This window comes from Lutjanus erythropterus, unplaced genomic scaffold (assembly GCF_056507025.1).
Source record: "Lutjanus erythropterus isolate fLutEry1 unplaced genomic scaffold, fLutEry1.hap2 Scaffold_155, whole genome shotgun sequence".
Lineage (NCBI taxonomy): Eukaryota > Metazoa > Chordata > Actinopteri > Lutjaniformes > Lutjanidae > Lutjanus > Lutjanus erythropterus.
Window position 1 is genome coordinate 1672146 of NW_028146632.1, and position 19535 is coordinate 1691680.

Consider the following 19535-nt stretch of genomic DNA (forward strand, 5'->3'; position numbering starts at 1 on the left):
AGCCAGTGTAGTACTATGACTCTGCACTGATTTGGAGCCTTTAGGTCACATGACCTGGAAGCTATTGAGCTAAATTGCTAATATTTACAGTAAAAAATGTATTAAAAATGAGACAAATGTTAGAATGAAATAAAAAGAGGTGTATCTCAACCAGCCAGTGTAGTACTATGGATCTGCACTGATTTGGAGCCTTTAGGTCACATGACCTGGAAGCTATTGAGCTAAATTGCTAATATTTACAGTAAAAAATGTATTAAAAATGAGACAAATGTTAGAATGAAATAAAAAGAGGTGTATCTCAACCAGCCAGTGTAGTACTATGGATCTGCACTGATCTGGGGCATTTAGGTCACATGACCTGGAAGCTATTGAGGTAAAATGCTAATATTTACAGTAAAAAATTAATTAAAAATATCATGAGTGTTAAAATGGAATGAAAAGAGGTGTATCTCAACCATGCAGTGTAGTACTATGACCCTGCACTGATTTGGAGCCTTTAGGTCACATGACCTGGAAGCTATTGAGCTAAAATGCTAATATTTACAGTAAAAAATTAATTAAAAGTAACAGAAATGTTAAAATGGAATAAGAAGAGGTGTATCTCAACCAGTCAGTGTAGTACTATGGATCTGCACTGATTTGGGGCATTTAGGCCACATGACCTGGAAGCTATTGAGCTAAAATGCTAATATTTACAGTAAAAAAATTATTAAAAATGAGACAAATGTTACAATGGAATAAAAAGAGGTGTATCTCAACCAGCCAGTGTAGTACTATGACCCTGCACTGATTTGGAGCCTTTAGGTCACATGACCTAGAAGCTATTGCGCTAAAATGCTAATATTTACAGTAAAAAAAATTAAAATAACAGGACTGGAAAAATGGAATATAAAGAGGTGTATCTCAACCAGCCAGTGTAGTACTATGGTTCTGCACTGATTTGGGGCATTTAGGTCACATGACCTAGAAACTATTGAGCTAAAATGCTAATATTTACAGTAAAAAATTTATTAAAAATATCAGGACTGGTAAAATGGAATAAAAAGAGGTGTATCTCAACCAGCCAGTGTAGTACTATGGTTCTGCACTGAGTTTGAGTCATTTGGTCACATGACCTGGAAGCTATTGAGCTAAAATGCTAATATTTACAGTAAAAAATTAATTAAAAATATCATGAGTGTTAAAATGGAATGAAAAGAGGTGTATCTCAACCAGCCAATGTAGTACTATGACCCTGCACTGATTTGGGGCCTTTAGGTCACATGACCTAGAAGCTATTGCGCTAAAATACTAATATTTACAGTAAAAAAAATTATTAAAAATAAGACAAATGTTAAAATGAAATAAAAAGAGGTGTATCTCAACCAGTCAATGTAGTACTATGGTTCTGCACTGATTTGGGGCATTTAGGTCACATGACCTCGAAACTATTGAGCTAAAATGCTAATATTTACAGTAAAAAATTAATTAAAAATATCATGAGTGTTAAAATGGAATGAAAAGAGGTGTATCTCAACCAGCCAATGTAGGACTATGACCCTGCACTGATTTGGGGCCTTTAGGTCATATGACCTGGAAGCTATTGAGCTAAAATGCTAATATTTACAGTAAAAGAATTTATTAAAAATATCAGGACTGGTAAAATGGAATAAAAAGAGGTGTATCTCAACCAGTCAATGTAGTACTATGGTTCTGCACTGATTTTGGGCCTTTAGGTCACATGACCTAGAAGCTATTGCGCTAAAATGCTAATATTTACAGTAAAAAAAATATTAAAAATAACAGGACTGGAAAAATGGAATATAAAGAGGTGTATCATCAGTGTATGATCATAGTATATTTCTTATGATATTTTATGTTCTGAATGATGGGTCAGCATTCATACCAATAAACAAAAAAATGACTTTTCAAGTATCATTAATAGCCCTTGTTGTAAACCAGTAGTTGGCGCTAATGCAGCTGAACTTCCAGAACAATCCAAGTGGGCTACAGCAAAGTAAACATCTATCAGGCAAAGGCACATATCTTACGCGACGGTAAATTGACTTGATGGGTCGTTTTAAGAAAGGCCAAAGGAAGAAGAATCAAGACCTCTGGCAATTAGCTGGAGGTAGGGATGCTCTTGTGAAAACCTTTATCAAACATAATTTATCTGATAATGTGACACCTGAGCAGTGGTTGGCAGTCGCACTGGATGTCTTCAAAACCAGTAGCACAAAATACATGACATGGTTGAAGGTCATCTGGACGGAGGACAGAAGAGGACTGCAGACAGAGGTGCTTAAAGGTAGGTTACCGACTCACGACTCATTAATGAAAAAAACGGAAGCCTATGGCATGGCCTGACCGAAATCATTTGTATATATTTTCAGTCCGAACCCAGCAATAACAGCTGGAATGCGGTCCGCATCTGGACCAGCAGTTTGACAGTTTGGAAATCAGAAGTGAAAAAAACTGAGGAAAAACATAAAAATAACAAAAGTGGTAGTGAAATGAACACAAAATGGCTCAAGAGGATGCTGAGGATTAGGACTACAGTTGTAAGGATCTTCAATACAGTGAAATGTTAAATGTTTCACCATGGTTGTTTTTTATTGGTTGTTTGTTTTTCTTGCCTCATTGTAAAGATCAGGTATATCCAGTAGTAGAATTTGATTAATGACTTTTTGAAAATGTTTATGTGTAGGAGGAGATGTCAGTGGGAGAGAAAAGCTTGAGACGTCTGACAGAACAGACCAAAAAAAGGATGATGAGGAAGAGTGTCTACAGGTGAATTTAGACCAGACCAGATTGGCAAGTGAAAAAGAAAGGGAAAACGCACAGGATGACACTGAACCATATAACATACAGTCACATGAAACAGAATCATCCAGCCCTGTGCCTCTGGTGGAAGAGTTAATAACAGATGCAACGCATGAAACCAATTTAGGCTCATCTAGTTGGGAAACTGAGGTGAGCAGTTCCGATTCCGAAAAAGGCCCAAAGTCTGACTCAGCCAGCTCTGTGTCCCTGCTGGAAGTCAGCAAAGGCAATGACCCTCAATGCTCCTCAACGGATGACAGTGAAGAGGTAAAATTTAAACAATTTGAAAATATGTGTATAGTAAAGAAGTAAATACTTGAAGTAACAGAAGGTATATTAACTTTATAGCTATTCCTTTTAAGATATACGTTATAGATTAACAGCTTTAAAATGTGGTGATTAGCTTTGTTTATTTAGAATACCACCTTACAAGCAATTATTATTTGAAAATAATTATCCTTTCTTTTTTTATGTTGTTTGTAGTGTGCAGTTGAACAATGGATTGGACAATCACAAAAATTTACTTCTGTTATGTGTTTTTTGTAAACAAGCTTTATTTTTGAAAACTATTTAAAGTGACTGCTACAAATGCTTTTATTGTATTTAGAGTGCTTTATGAAACAATTTGTTAATTTTTTTTTCTTGTTTGCAGAATATCAGTAGTGCCTCCACTACATCATCAAAAAAGAATGCTGAAAGCAACCACATCTTCACTCATAAGTTGCCCAGTGAGCCATGTTTTTTTTTTTATTTCACGCACTGATTGGACTAAGCTCAGACGAAAACAACAAAAAAGGCAATTCAAAACTTTACACTGGACTAATGTAATTGCAAAAGGCATAAGAAGTGTGCACCCATTCTGCTCTTTTGCATTCAAGCGTCACAGTGTCAAAACAATAGGCTCTAAGAAAAACTGCCCTGTGTTTACCTGCTCTGGAACATGCCTTTTCAAGGAGTGTGGTGTCCAGGTGGAAGTCAAAGTGGAGAGTGAATCCTCACTCAAGGCTCAGGTCTTTTTCAAGGGGGAAATGGTGCGGCACAGATCAGACATGCTCAAGAGAAGGCCAATTAGAGCAGATGACAGAAAGGAATTTGCTGAGAAACTAAGCTCAAACCTTCCAAGGCGCCTTCATCTAGAGAGCTTAATGAAGTTGGAGGAGGATGTTGTCACATCTGGATGCAGGGATGAGGTGCCAACCCCAGGAGTTTTGAAAACCATCAGCTATTCTGAAAGGAAAAAAAAGAGGCTGCACAGCAACGAGATGATCAGCATGCAACTGATGTCTGAACAAGAAAAAAACACAGAGGACAAATTGATTCAAAAAATTATTCTTCAGCCAAAAGGAATGATGCTCTGGTCCAAGAAGACAATCCATCTCTTCCATCAACGGTCAAAAAGTGACATAGTGTATTTGGATGCAACAGGCAGCATAGTAAAAAAGGCCAAAGGAGAGAGTTCACCATTTTACATTTATGAACTCGTAGTAAGACATCCCCTGAAAGGCTGCTCCCCAGTGCCTGTAGCTACATTTGTGACTGCAGAACATACAACAGCATCAGTATCATACTTTTTAGGGTCCTTCATGACAGACTGTGTGAAATTTCATGGGACAAAAATTCGAAAAAGACCTGTGATGTACATATGTGATGGCTCAGCAGTTTTAATGCAGTCCATTGCACAAAACCTATGTGGCCTGAGTCTCACAGAGCTCCTTACACAGTACTATTACATCGTGACAGGACAAGGAAAGAATAATGCAACTGATCTTCCAATCCTACATCGGTGCTTGAGTCACGTAATGAAAAATGCCAAGGACCTCTGCAAAAAACAGTGAGTGATGCCTTCTACTTAATATGATTTCATTTTAATTAGCATCATTATGGTGCAGTATTGTCAAAATTGATATTTATTTATAAAAATCTTTCCCACAGTGCTGGAAAACACTATCTCCTCTGTATGCATGTGCTCGGGCTGATGACTCAGGCGACTACACTAAAAAAACTTGACGAAGTTGTACTGAGTGCTACAGTGGTGTTCTCCAGTCCTGCAAGTGATGAAAATGTTGAAAAACATTTTCAAAACCTTCAGGCACTGCTCACCTCAACTGCACAGCCAGTCATTGACACTGACATAACAGAGGAAGACTATGTGGTAAGTTATCCTGTTGGGAATTCAGAATTTAAAATTAGATAATGTAGTTTTTCTGTGTTGAATTGTGGATCATTTAGGTCTTTCATAGATGACTATTCGCTGTTTGGGTTAGGGTGAAATATCGATGCATTGATATTGCAAGCCATGCAGTCAACGTATACACAATTGCATAGAGCACAGAAACATGATGTTCTAAGGAATGACTGGTGCTGTCTCCAAATACCACAATACATGAACAAATGACACGTGTGACATGAATACAATTGTGTCTCTCACAGGTTGAATCAAGCCCAACACCTTTTGATGTGCATTTTAAGGAAGTCATCCAGCAGGCAGCACTGGACACACAGGGAGAGCCAAATGGGTACTACTGTTCCACCTTCATCCCCAAGGTTCTAAAGTACTTTCTGCCTCAGTCAGTTCTGTGGTCAGGACTTTTACTTGGTAAGTCAGGTGCCTCCCCTATATGTATGCATACATTTTAAGATTGTTTTTAAAATTATTAATATAATATTGCAGCAGACCTTGGACGGCATGGAACAGGTCCTGTTTATGAGATGCTCTCAAAAAAATACAACAGAGCTGCCCAGAACTCGACACAGGTAAATGCAAGGGTTAATGTGTATTATTACATGGCTCTATTAAATGCTGTACTCTGATCAATCACTGGTCAATCACTGCACTCTAAGGTCTGTAATTTCTGTATAACAGACCATTGCTATGTATAATAGCTAGGGATGCTGCTCTGATTAGCCAGGCTACTGCTAATGGATAGATCCATGCTACTGCTTCAGAAAAAAAGGAGGAGAGATTGAAACCCTTCATTCATGACTGATGGCTGAAAGGAGAATTTCCTGTCCTCCAATTCAGGCAACAGTAGCGGATCGCTCTCTTAAAGCTGTGTGACATGAGAAAAACACAGACTTTACTTTCAACAACACGAAAGAAGTCCCATTCCTTCCTTACAAAATTTGTCTCAAATTATTTAATTCAGCAGTAAGCCATAATATGCTTCGCATCAGGGTTCTAGTCATCCTGCCAAGGCTTATTTGTCTATAACAACCTGCTCACTCTACATTATCCCTTACTTAACAGCTAACCATAAACTGTAATAAAATAACTATTTTCTTTACCTTTGTAGGCACAATAATTCAACAAATTTAATACTAATGTGACTTCATGTTAAATTTGACATGTCTTCAACAGAATTACACCAAAGACAATAAGACCCAGGGGATTATGGAGAAGAGCCAGTGGGATCTCAAAAAGATCCGTTTTCAACATAAGAGGCTGACCAGACTGGATGACTTTGTGCACACCTACAAGATGATGCATGAAGCTCTTCTGAGAGAGTACCAGGACTCTCTGAAAATCAAGACCAAGGTATTTATTTTAGGGATCATAATATGATCAAATAATGTACTTCATTTAAAGCTGTATATATTGAGTTTTGACGGTCTTCAATGCAGAAAGTGGGGAAAAAAACATATAGATAAAGTAACTGATGTAAAATTTCTTAATTTTTCCATTTTTTTATCAGAATTTATAAATGTTGGTTTCAGAGGATAGAAGCTGTTTTGTTGTTGTAGAATTTAAGTACTGAAGAGTATGTCATATTTAAAAATACATCTCATATATTACTTTCTAAACAAGTATTTTAATTCAATATTGTTAATCAATAATACACTGTCTTTGTCACTATATGAAAGCACAGAACATTATATCTTTTTCATATTGAATAATACTTCCTATTACAGACCACAATGAATCAAGACTTGACCAAAACAACTGCAGATTAAAGTAAAAACAAATTCAACAATAACAATAACAAGTCAACAAATTGCAATCAGTCAGTGCTTCACAAAATTTACTAGTCCTGTCACGTATCCACAATCCAAAATAGACATCCGAAATTCAAAACTTGCTTAAGTAATAACAATACCTATCTCTTGTTTATTGCAACAAGACCCACAGGGTAGATGTCGAAAGGTGGAAACAGAGGAAGCAGGGGAGGAGAGGTGTATATGTCACACCAGTGAAGAAGCCTTTTGATTTCGAGAAACCTAAAAAGCAGAAGGTAACAACAAGATGTTGTTAGTGATCACCATCAGCTCAAAGTTTATCATACTATATTGTTACATGAAATATAAATGAGCATTCAGTGTAACATTTTGATTATCAGGTTTTAAAGAAGAAGACATTAAACCAGACTGAGGTACAGGAAAAGGTCAGAAACACCAACGAACAAACCAACAAAACAGACACTGACACTTTGCTGGAGGATGCACCACCACCACCCACGCTGGACACCCACCAAGACAAGAGGTTGTCAGTCACAGTCTCAGAAGACCTCACAGTATGTGTGTGGAAGGCAGATTTGGCAACGTTTGACGTAGATGCCGCTGTCAATGCTGCTAATAGGAGCCTGCGTCATTCTGGGGGTCTTGCACTGGCTTTAGCTGAAGCTGGAGGGCCAAAGATTGTTGAAGACAGTGACCGGCACATTCTTAAGTGTGGCAAATTGAAACCTGGCCAGGCAGCGGTCACAAGTGCTGGTAATTTACCATGCAGGTATTTAATTCATGCAGTTGGCCCACAAGTGAAAATGAATCCATCCCCAACCGCGCTCCTCAAAGCCAACAGGACTTTAAAAAAGGCCATAGAGAGCATCCTGCATACAGTAAACGACCTTAATATTCAGTCTGTTGCTATTCCAGCAATAAAGGAGCTCCATGACCAGAAGAAGCTCAAAATTCAACATCTCACGGTTCACCTTGTGAACAATGATGAGCCATCTGTCAACGAAATGGAAAGGGCCTGTCTGTAGATATTAGTATCACCAACTTCAGAAGCCACAGTCCCAGAGCAAATGCCGAAGAGTAAGACAATGACATATGAAGAACAGCAGGTACTTCATTACTGAGAGGAGAATTCTCACATTTTGAATGCATATCCAACAAAAATTACATCACTCAGTGACCGATGAGCATTTCATTCCTGCATATATTTTGAATATGTATTTAGTGATAGGTACACCTGTGGATGTTATCGTATTACAGGTGTTTAGTGTAACTTTTTTCAAATGGTTTTATCTTGATACTGCCTGTTTAATAGTTTTATAGAAATTAATGGACTTTAATTTAAAATTTACAGTGTGTGAGATTATTGATTATATGGAGTTTTATTTCATTTCATTCATTAGTTTTATTTATATTAATGGGATTATATGAAGAGCTAAGAAACTGTACATTTTTTTCTCAGCTAAAATCACTGTGGAAAAGGAAGAACACAGAAGTGGTGGTTGCAGTGATACCATCTGCCAACCAGTCAGGTTCCAGTTTTCTCATACACCACAGTGAACTCTGTTCACTGAGACCTCACCGATGGCTGACAGGGGAGGTATTTGGTGGTTTGAACGTTACCCACATTACACTCAAATATCACACATGAAGTTGTTATGCTGACTTTTTTGGAATAAGTATTCCAAGGTTTGAAAGCTGTATTTCTTTTGTCTTCATATTAGGTTATGGAGGGTCTCTTCCATCTGTATGCCGAACAGCTCAACCTTGGAAAGACCTTTTTTTTACTGAACCATTACACAGCTGGTGTGATACTCTTTGGAGAAGGAGAAAGTGTTAGACAGCACAGCTTGCGAAGGGTAATGCTTGTTTTCATTCCTTTATCCTGTCCAGACCTCAAAAAGCCAAATCTTTTAAGGAAAAACCTGATTTGCATTTTTATAATTTTCAAAATTTATTATGAGAGTATTTAGGGATTTTTGTTTATGTTATGTAATGATAAAATAAATAAAATTTTGAGATTGTGGTGTTTCATTAAAAAGAAATCTCTACAAACTTTATTGACAGTTATTTAATTTATTTTTATTTCCATTACAGACTGACTTCAACAACTATGAAGCCATACTGTCTTTTGTAAATGTTGGCGGAGTACACTGGAAGTTACTGGTCAGTGATTGTTACTTCACTGGTGATCTGAAATCCACTTGTGTTGTGTATATATTTATTATGTTGTTCTGAAATAACATTCACCTTTTTTTTTAGTATGTATTTCCTGCCATAAGCACAGTATTTTTGGTGGATCCTTTGGCTATTAAATCAGAGCAAGCTGAGTCTGCACATGCTGCAAAAAGAATACGGTAGGTCATCATTTTTCTCATAAAGGTTTAGCTTCCATTTTCTTTCTTTCTTTGCCTGAAACAACCAGTATACATACCAACAAATACCTGAGAAATTATGAAAGAAGACATCTTTAGCATCTGGTCTCATATACTCCTCCCTAGTTTAGTGAAAATGTTGCTATTAATTGTATAAAACAGAGGTCACAACAACACAGTAAATCAAAGGAGTTACTTGATGCAGTTTATACAGAAGTTTATTGTTTTGTAAACCTGACTTTGATGCCGATATTGCATGTATTTTGATAACACCATATGTCTTCCACAGCAACGTGACAAGTGTAGTTGTGGGGTCATCGTCACCATGGTAATGACCGTGTGTGTGTGTATGTGTGTGTGTGTGATGTTTATTTTTATCTCTATGTTTCTCTATCAAACATTATGTCAGACTTCTGGTGCTTAACTAAAAAATTTAATATAAAAATAAAGTGACACAGCATTGGCAATTTGAAGTCATAAGAACTCTTTGGTAAATGGATTAAGCAGTTAAAATAATATTCATAGATTCACAGGATAAAGTCACAAGGACACATCCTAATGGATGAATGACAACATGCCAGGTGCTCTAAAAAAGACAGTTGTTGCTCTTCTGGAGAGTGACATAAGTAGAGTCAGTAATTTCCACAAGGTACCATGGTGGGTAGGAAAAATGTTGCATTGATATGTCATTATGTCCAAAATTACCTTGCGTTTACTGCCTTTAACCTCATATGTTTTGTGTGCTTTTTAATTCAGTGTCTTGATTCAATGTACAAAGTATCACCATATAACAATGCAACAAAAATGTAGTTATCTTCAGTACATAATTTTAAGTAAAATAGATAATTAATATACCATAAATTACAGCTCTGTTCTTTAAGATCACACTTAAATTTAATGTCTTTTCAGTGGTGTAAATACTACTGTAGTGAGGGATGATTGTTGTCACAGCCCGTGTAGTTTGGCATTTACATGTTTTAGGTACTACTATACTTATTTTTTGACAAATCAATTCGTATTTGCGTTTCTATTGCTTTACAGTTCAAAAACAATGTTTCAAAGATGACATGCTTAATTCTGTATGTTGGTGTAGATGGCGAAGGCAGTGATGGAGGCATATCCTGCATTGCCTCTCATGTCCTTTGGCACATCAAAGAAGGAGATGGCTTTGGAAAGGACTAAGTTTGCACTGGCAGTACTGAATGATTCAGGTTTAAGTCATTTTTCTCTTTTCTTTATATTAAGTAGTTTATCTTGTTGTGAAAGTAAATGCAATCAAACCCATCCAAATAAACTACATCCTCTATAAAAGAGTCCACACAGTTCATATTGTTTTAGTCAAAAGTGTCATAGATTTTATGAAAAAATTCATATTTATATATCCCATACATCTCCAATGAACTCAGAATCCCATCACAGAATCAGAAAGAACTCTTAGCAAACTTCTATACAGTCAACTGGAACTGAAACAGAGGCTACATTATTTTAAATCTGCAAAGGTATAGATTTATTTATTTTTGTATTTTTTCCTCAATAAGGATTCGCAATACTGATTGTTAAATTTATTAAATAGACTTGAAAACTCCTTCAACGTATCCGAGTTGAGGATTATTAATGATCCAGTTGACAAGCTACATATAACTTGATAGCAACACAGCTGCCAATGTAACAGATTAATGTAGATTTTTCTAATTCCACCAAATCATTCCCATTAATTTGTTTGTTTATATGAATATCATTTTAGCATGATTTTAATTGAGGAATAAGACTTGTTGTAACTGTCCCCAGTTGCAGTCTACCCTGTTTTCTATGTTTATAATTAAACATTGCAATGTCATGATGGTATTTATACTGATAGCTACTAGGTCCTGTTATTTTTTTTATGTTATTTCTGATATTGAATTTGATTGTGTCCAATGACTGGATTAATTTTGTAATTGTAATTTAAAAAGTAAAAAGCTCTTTTCAACTGCCAGAGAGGAAAGCTGAACAGATACACATCCAGACAGCTGCTGAACCTGTTTTGTATATATATTTCACCAGAGATTATCACTAAAGACCAAAAATCCAGTCCTGCCTCTTCATTGTGAACGCCAGAACACAATGCAGAACACCATAGGCGTGACACCACCGGTTACACCAATAACCTATGGATTGTGTACATATGTCAATTATAACAGAAATTTATTTTATTTCAGTGTTAGATCTGGACAACAACTGTGTGATGTGCTCTGCCTCGAAGCCCCCTGGATCAGGGCCTCCAACTACTCGATGGGTGAGTTTTTGTCCCTGTTTCTTGTTCATTTATCATTTGGGGTTTATTGTATAGTTATAGAACAGTGTCTCTCAGAATTTTCTAAACTTAGTACCAAGGCACTAAACAGTACCTAACTTCCCAACATCCCTAAAAACTATAAATGAAAAAGATGCTAAATGTTGACTAAAATAATAAGGATTAAAAATGTAACTGTGCCCTTCCACCGTAATATTTGGTGGCCAGAACTGTAGTCTATTGTCCTCTGCACAGATAGAGACCCCTAGCTTTTGAAACTCTATTAGCATAATGCTGTGTTCTACTGCAGTGGAAATCTGATGGAGCCACATCCTTCTTTCATTGACTTCAATATTGGCTTTTTGTTATTTAATTAGAAAAGATTAACACAGCATATTACACACATTGTAAAAGTGTAATGCAGTGGACATAAATCTCTTAATACAAATCTGAATTGAAATGATTATGGCAAACATTTTCTTGCCTACAACCAGAAATTATTCTCTTTTGCATATTTCAATTTAATTGCATACAAGATGATAAAGATTTTGCCTTTTTTTAATTTCATTTTTCAGATACAGTGTGACACATGCCAACGATGGTACCATGAGCAGTGTCTGGGTTTGGATGAAGACCAACTCCAAAGAGCAAGGGCAGCCAACTGGGATTGTGTCCTTTGCACATAAATGAAAAGTGTGATAAGAAATGCAAGTTGGAGTCAGAAAGTAGGTGTCAGTTAACGGATACTGAGGGTCACATTATTTTTAATTCAAGATATAAAGCCTACATTGTTAAAAAAAAGGTATTATGTTTGTTATAGATGTTCGGTAGTTATATATAATAGATGAGTGAAATATACCTCTGATATTTATGAGTATGTGTGTGTTTATTGTATCATATATTTCCATCATTAAAATCAGGAAAGGTTGTGTCATTCTTGTTCTCTGTAAGGGACTTTGCCTACTGCATTGTCTCTTTCCGAAAAAGATCTTTTTTTATTCCATGTTAACATTTGTTTTATTTTAATAATTTTTTTTACTGTAAATATTAACATTTTAGCTCAATAGCTTCTAGGTCATGTGACCTAAAGGCCCCAAATCAGTGCAGGGTCATGGTACTACACTGGTTGGTTGAGGTTCGCCTCTTTTTATTTCATTTTAACATTTGTCTTATTTTTAATAAATCTTTTACTGTAAATATTAGCATTTCAGCTCAATAGCTTCCAGGTCATGTGACCTAAAGGCCCCAAATCAGTGCAGATCCATAGTACTACATTGACTGGTTGAGATACACCTCTTCTTATTCCATTTTAACATTTCTGTTACTTTTAATTAATTTTTTACTGTAAATATTAACATTTTAGCTCAATAGCTTCCAGGTCATGTGACCAAATGACTCAAAGTCAGTGCAGAATCATAGTACTACATTGACTGGTTGAAGTATGCCTCTTTTTATTCCATTTTTCCAGTCCTGTTATTTTTAATAATTTTTTTTACTGTAAATATTAGCAATTTAGCTCAATAGCTTCCAGGTCATGTGACCTAAATGCCCCAAATCAGTGCAGGGTCATAGTACTACACTGGCTGGTTGAGGTACACCTCTTTTCATTCCATTTTAACACTCATCATATTTTTAATTATTTTTTTACTGTAAATATTAGCATTTTAGCTCAATAGCTTCCAGGTCATGTGACCTAAAGGCTCCAAATCAGTGCAGGGTCATAGTACTACACTGGCTGGTTGAGATACACCTCTTTTTATTCCATTTTACCAGTCCTGATATTTTTAATTAATTTTTTACTGTAAGTATTAGCATTTTAGCTCAATAGCTTCTAGGTCATGTGACCTAAAGGCTCCAAATCAGTGCAGGGTCATAGTACTACACTGGCTGGTTGAGATACACCTCTTTTTATTCCATTTTACCAGTCCTGATATTTTTAATTAATTTTTTACTGTAAATATTAGCATTTTAGCTCAATAGCTTCTAGGTCATGTGACCTAAATGCCCCAAATCAGTGCAGGGTCATAGTACTACACTGGCTGGTTGAGATACGCCTCTTTTTATTCAATTTTACCAGTCCTGATATTTTTAAGAATTGTTTAAATGTAAATATTAGCATTTTAGCTCAATAGCTTCTAGGTCATGTGACCTAAATGCCCCAAATCAGTGCAGGGTCATAGTACTACACTGGCTGGTTGAGATACACCTCTTTTTATTCCATTTTAACATTTCTGTTATTTTTAATAATTTTTTAAATGTAAATATTAGCATTTTAGTTCTATAGCTTCCAGGTCATGTGACCTAAATGCCCCAAATCAGTGCAGGGTCATAGTACTACACTGGCTGGTTGAGATACACCTCTTTTTATTCCATTGTAACATTTGTCTCATTTTTAATAATTTTTTTACTGTAAATATTAGCAATTTAGCTCAATAGCATCCAGGTCATGTGACCTAAAGGCCCCAAATCAGTGCAGGGTCATAATACTATATCCCCTAGGTTATATGACACAATGATTCAAAATCTGTGCAGGATCACACTGACACGTCTCTTTTTACTGCCTTATACATAAAAACCCACATTTTATTATGAAAACCGGAAGTTGGTCCACGCCTTAGCATCCTAGCGCTAGCTTTCTCAACTGCCACCGTGAATTTACCATAAAGTCTGCAATACGGGAGCACTTGATAATGTTGGAGTGGCTGGCTTGACTTCGCAATAAGGAGAGACGGCTGGCTTGACCGCAGTGCAGGGCTGCTGGGAAGACACACCCACCTGCTTCCTTTCGGGAGTGGTGGGCGGGCGGTGGTGCATGATTTCACAAAATGTATCTTTGCTTATTGGAGGTGGTGTTGATCTTTTCTTTGTAGTCGTGTGTGGATTAAATTGTGCATTATATGAGTGTTTTACACTTTAGTCAATGGTGACTATTATTTATTGTATAAGTCACCAGAGTACAGACTTTATTCAAAATTGCTATAAAGATATTATAATTAGGCTAGTACTAGTAGGGGAGACCGGGGCATATTTTCACACTTTTTACACTCATATATATATCTTGGAATCAAAACATCATATATAAAAAAAAATATGTACCAGATGAAAGACCAAAGTCTCAGGTATATATTTTGTATTCATGTCATTTTCATATCTTGTGTGAATGCAGTGTTATAAGCAATCTAATGGAGATTGTCACCATGTGACAAGTTGCCCCACCAACGGGTAAGTTGTTACACTATGTGGGGTAAGATGTCACACTGGATTTTGCAACCAATAAAATAAGGACAAAATTATTGTTGTTGTTATTTTTTTTAATTGAAAGTGAATAAATGACAATAATTCACTTTTATTACTCAAGACATAACATGAAACATGAAATAACATAAAATATTATGCAACATGCATTACGAAACTGACACTTAAACTGGTCCTGAAACAAAAGAAAATCTCACTAGTCAGACTCCTCTTCTGAGTTGCAGTTTTGGCATAGCTTATGTAGATTGAATTGCCAGGAGCACATGCATCTTATGAAATAACATGAAATAAAATGAAATATTATGAAACATGTATTATGAAACTGTCACGTAAACCGGTCCTGGGACAAAAGAAGACCTCAAACAAAACCTGAGCTCACTAGTCAGACTCCTCATCTGATTTGCAGTTTTGGCATATGTAGACTGAATTGCCAGGGGTGCATTCTTCATGTGCCCATCCTTTGCATATCATGCACTGCACCCATGTTTCTCCTGGGCGGCTGTTTCCAAATGGCTCTATGCAGACCAGGCACAGGGACTCATCTTCTTCCGATGAGGAGTCATCTGGAGTTTTTCTTTTTGTATCTGCCCTCTGTTTCTTCCCTGTGCTTTGGTTCTTTGGCATTTTAGATTTGGTTGCCTTGCCTTTCTTTTTGGACAGTCTTTTCTTCCCTTGTGCCTGCCTTTCAGCTTCAAGTGCCTCCTTCACAGGTGTGTCAGTGAGAATAGAAGTTTTTCTCTTCTTTTTCTGCTGGGTAACTTTTTTTCTTGGACCAGCTTTTGGGTAAGGCCTAATATCCTCTGGAGTAAATGTGTTGGTGGAGGAGGCTGGGTTACTAGGGCCTGGAATAGCTTCTTGGTTGGTGCCTGGGCCTGGAGCAGCTGGGCCAGTGCTGGGTCCAGGAATGGCTGGGTTGGTGCTGGATGGGTCAGTGCTGGGGCCTGGAATGGCTGGGTTGGTGCTGAATGGATCAGTGCTGGGGCCTGGAGAAGATGGTTCAGTCTCGGAGCCTGGAATGGCTGGGTTAGTGCTTGGGCTTGGTAGAGCTGGGTCCTGGTAGGGGCGATCTGAGACGTAAGATGGCGCAAATTCTGTCTCCAAGAACACATCCCTGTTGTAAGGCTGAATCCCTGTTGCCCGAATGCCGGCCTGAATATTAAGTGGGGTTGCAGCCAGGGGATAAGCAGTTGCTACAATCCCAGGGATGTCATAGATGCTGAGTGTTTTCCCTGGGTTGTTCCTCATCCAGGAATCAGAGACAGAGTTTACATGCTTTTTAAATGGCGCGTAAACACTTCTGTCTAAAGGCTGCAGCCTGTGTGAGCAGTGGGGTGGGAAGGACAACATGATGATGCCATTTTCTTTGGCAAAATTCAGCCCATCAATAGAGAGATGTGAGCAGTGGTTATCCAGAAGGAGTAAGCAGGGCTTCTCCTTTGAGCACTTGGCATGTTCCACAAAATGCTTGAGGAAATCAACAAAGTGTGGTTCTTTCATCCACCCTGTGGGATTTGCTCCTCCTTTGCAGCCTGGTGGCCCATTGTTGATGAAATGATCACGAAAGTGCACCCGAGGAAATATGAAATAGGGGGGGATGCTGTTCCCTGTGGCTGAGACTGCGCAGGCAAGGGTCACCAGGGTACCCCTTCCCCAGATGTCAGTGACCCCACCTGCTTGAAGCCACGCCTGGCTACCAATCGGTCTGGTTTCTGTACTGTTGTCACTCCAGTTTCATCCATGTTCCAGATATCTCCTGGTCCCAGGGAATGTCTGATTAACACTTTCTCCAGATTGTCAAAAAAAGACTTCACATTCTCCTTGTTAAAGGCACTAGCTCTGGCAAGGCTAGTTGCCTCTGGTTTTCTAAGAGAAAGTGAGGGGTGCCGCTTTAGGAAGCCTGTAAACCATTCGGTGCTGGCTTTTTCTTTGTCTGACCAAGCTTGTGGAAATTTCAGGCCCTTTGCCACTGCAAATCATATGCCAGCTTTCTCACCTCTGATGGAGACAAACCAAAATATATGTCAGAGGATCTCTTGATATAGTTCTCAAGCTGCAGCTCCATCTCTGTGCTGAAAACCTGCCGTGGTGATTTGTACCCAACCACTATAGTTGGGATAGCTGTCTGACCCTGAATTTCAGCTGGTGTGAATGTTTTACAGTACCGCGCCAAAGTACGGTAGTTGACATTAAAGTCCTTCCCCGTACTCCTGATGGACTTGTGACCTAGGGTCACCTGCCTGACTGCCCTCAGCATCACGTCAGGTGCTGCACTGCCATGCTCTGTTTTTCTTTTATAACTCCTGACCATCTTCTCACTTTCTCCTTTCTTTTAAACCACTCTTTTTCTGTGAAAATAAAGTAAAATTTTCATTAGGATGTGTTGATTTAAATAAATTTTGAAAGTTATTATTCTGGGGTAAGTTGTCACATGTGAGTTGTCACATGTGACAACTTACCCCCAAATGACTGTGACAAGTTGATCTGTTTCACATCAACCATAGATACCACAGCTAACAAGTTCTTCACATTAAGGCATACAATTATCTAATTCTATACTCTGCATCTAGATCAAGTTTCTTGAGTTTCAAGGCTTTGTTGTTGTCAGTCATTATAGTATGCATCTTTAATGTTTTTGTTCCCTCAAACTAAATACTACTGACATAGTGCATAATGACAACAAATACTACTGTGTTGGTCCCCACTGTGTTCTTATTCTGCTTCGAAGATGAAAAGAAAAGAAGAAGAAAGAGAAAATAAATTAGTAGTACATGAACTAACTAATAAAATCCCTTTGTTTTTTGTGAGTATCATATTATTGATGCAGTAGGTTATTTTCTCAGGTTTCTGTGTTTCAACAACCATGCATTCCACCCATGCAACAATGATAAATAAATGCAAAATCAACCAAATTCTACACATAAAATGATGTTTATTTTTGATAAAGTAGTAAGGCCAGTAAGTTAATTAATTTGAATCATTTGTGTATCAACAAAAGGCTGCATACACACAAGGCTACACTATTTTAAACTATCTTAAAATGGTTGTTGGGGGGCACGTGGGTCTAGAGAAGATCTATGTAGGCTAACTAGCAATAGCAAGCTATCAACATGGTTTGCTCCATTGATGGTTCATATAGACAAAGACAAGTCAATTTCAATATCTTGCAGAAAAATTCAGCAAAGTCATAAATGGAGCTATGGATCTAAGATCATAATTTGTCTCAAAAACATCAATAATTTATTTATTTTTGTATTAGAGATCAAAATGCTTTATGCAAGTATCATCATTTTTAACAGAAATGCAACTTTGTCCATAAAAGTTGAGTGTAGATTTGAAATTATGGCTACATAATATATTATTGTAAATCAGTTGTTTGTTCAACACATTTTTTTAGAAAGCAACAACTATAGTCGAGTCTTCCAAAAAAAAAAATCTGGCAATGTACACTTGTAGAATAATATGTTTTTAAGAGCAACATAATAATGAAATTCGCACTGAGAGCAAGGAGGGAGAATCCAATGCAGGAAATGGCAGGCAGGGAACTCTATGGATCAAGTTTAATTCATAATCATGTCAGGAATAGGCAAACACAACAGAGCATAACAAATGACTAAAAAAAAATTAACTGTAAGTACGGTTGGTTGTTATCAAACAAAACGGAGCTAGCTTGCCCCCCCCCCATCTCCACCTCTCCCCCTCTTGTGCTCCCTGACATGAACATGCATAAGGTTTGGAGCACGTAAATACAGGACTTGGCTTGTTCCTTCTCCTTTTCCCTCTTCTTGGCCAGATGAGCATCTGAACATCTTCTGTTTTGGTCCTGTGTCAGCCATATCAAATTTCAAATACTGTTCATTGTCTCGCTGTCGGCGTCGGCATTCTAGCTCTCCTCTAGCTAACTTCTCTCATCTACTCCACTCCCAAACCCCCCCTTCATGTGCATGCATGCAAACCCCCAATCCCTCTTGTCAGTGATTGGCTGGTTGGTGCAGCCTGGACCACAATGTTTTTGGAGCCTGGGCTGTTCACAGAGACCGAGGTTTTTCACAGCATATTCAGAGGACAGACAGCCAGCGGATCGTGAGGAGATGTTTGTTGCACGTGACTAGCTTAGAAACAGCATAACAATACTTAGAATACCTTTAATATTGGGGAGGTTATAGGTAGGCACTGGTTCGTGATGGAGGGGTAATGCAACTAAACAAGATGGTTTATCAGTCAGGACACAATGAAGGGGAGAGGAGGATGGTGTACTGAATTCTGTATTGTTCCAGCTTGACATTCAGTATTGTTACACACTGGTAATAGCAGTCTGAAATATAAAGAAATAAAAACCACAATAGGTGTCTAGTACTTTAACAGCAGTAGATCCATATCACTGTTAAACAACAAAAATAGCTCTACTTGCATAGACAAAATTTCCTGAACAAATTCATACGTAAATGCATTACTGTTATGCATATAAGTGCTCTTAAAACAGGATAAACCAGCTGGATACACATGCAGGAACTGATACACTTCAGAGAACTGCATTCAGTATTGTTCTTACTATCAAAAATATTTCTTTATTCCTTCAATCTGTTATCATTTTCTCCCTTGTGGTATCAAAAACGGTATCAAGTATCATATCTTCCTGAGAATTGGTATTGAATTTGAACACTAATGCATGCCAGTCTGTGATTGCTTGGTAGGTGTAGATCATTTGGCAAAATGATCATACTGTTTGACTGTCATGAGCTAGCGTACTGTGTACTCTCATCCAATCAGAATGCACAAAGGTCTAGTTCACTTTCCCTTGGGTTCTGCATCGCACTTGCCAGTTACAGAAGACACGGACTGTATGTACATTCGGTGCAATCATTGACTCACGTTGACAAGAG

At 37.6% G+C, this 19535-nt stretch overlaps 1 protein-coding gene, 2 long non-coding RNA genes and 1 pseudogene across 3 annotated transcripts; 3 read left to right on the plus strand and 1 right to left on the minus strand.

Annotated features, from left to right (window-relative positions):
* Window positions 1-3458: 3458 nt before the first annotated feature.
* On the plus strand, window positions 3459-7673 carry LOC146304369 (uncharacterized; the record flags this gene model as incomplete). The annotated part of the gene is made up of 7 exons (XM_084714183.1): window positions 3459-4633; window positions 4735-4954; window positions 5233-5398; window positions 5474-5556; window positions 6161-6337; window positions 6921-7031; window positions 7137-7673. Coding segments are annotated over exons 1-7 (2436 nt in total), but the record flags the coding sequence as incomplete, so codon positions are not given.
* Window positions 7674-7677: 4 nt separating this feature from the next.
* LOC146304370 (uncharacterized) lies at window positions 7678-9112 on the plus strand. The gene is made up of 5 exons (XR_014769371.1): window positions 7678-7862; window positions 8216-8353; window positions 8478-8612; window positions 8851-8919; window positions 9016-9112. It is a non-coding gene; the product is annotated as an uncharacterized LOC146304370 (long non-coding RNA).
* Window positions 9113-9416: 304 nt separating this feature from the next.
* On the plus strand, window positions 9417-12329 carry LOC146304371 (uncharacterized). The gene is made up of 4 exons (XR_014769370.1): window positions 9417-9456; window positions 10222-10339; window positions 11327-11403; window positions 11976-12329. It is a non-coding gene; the product is annotated as an uncharacterized LOC146304371 (long non-coding RNA).
* A 2489-nt stretch (window positions 12330-14818) lies between these two features.
* Window positions 14819-16963, minus strand: LOC146304372 (uncharacterized; annotated as a pseudogene).
* Between the last annotated feature and the right edge of the window lie 2572 nt (window positions 16964-19535).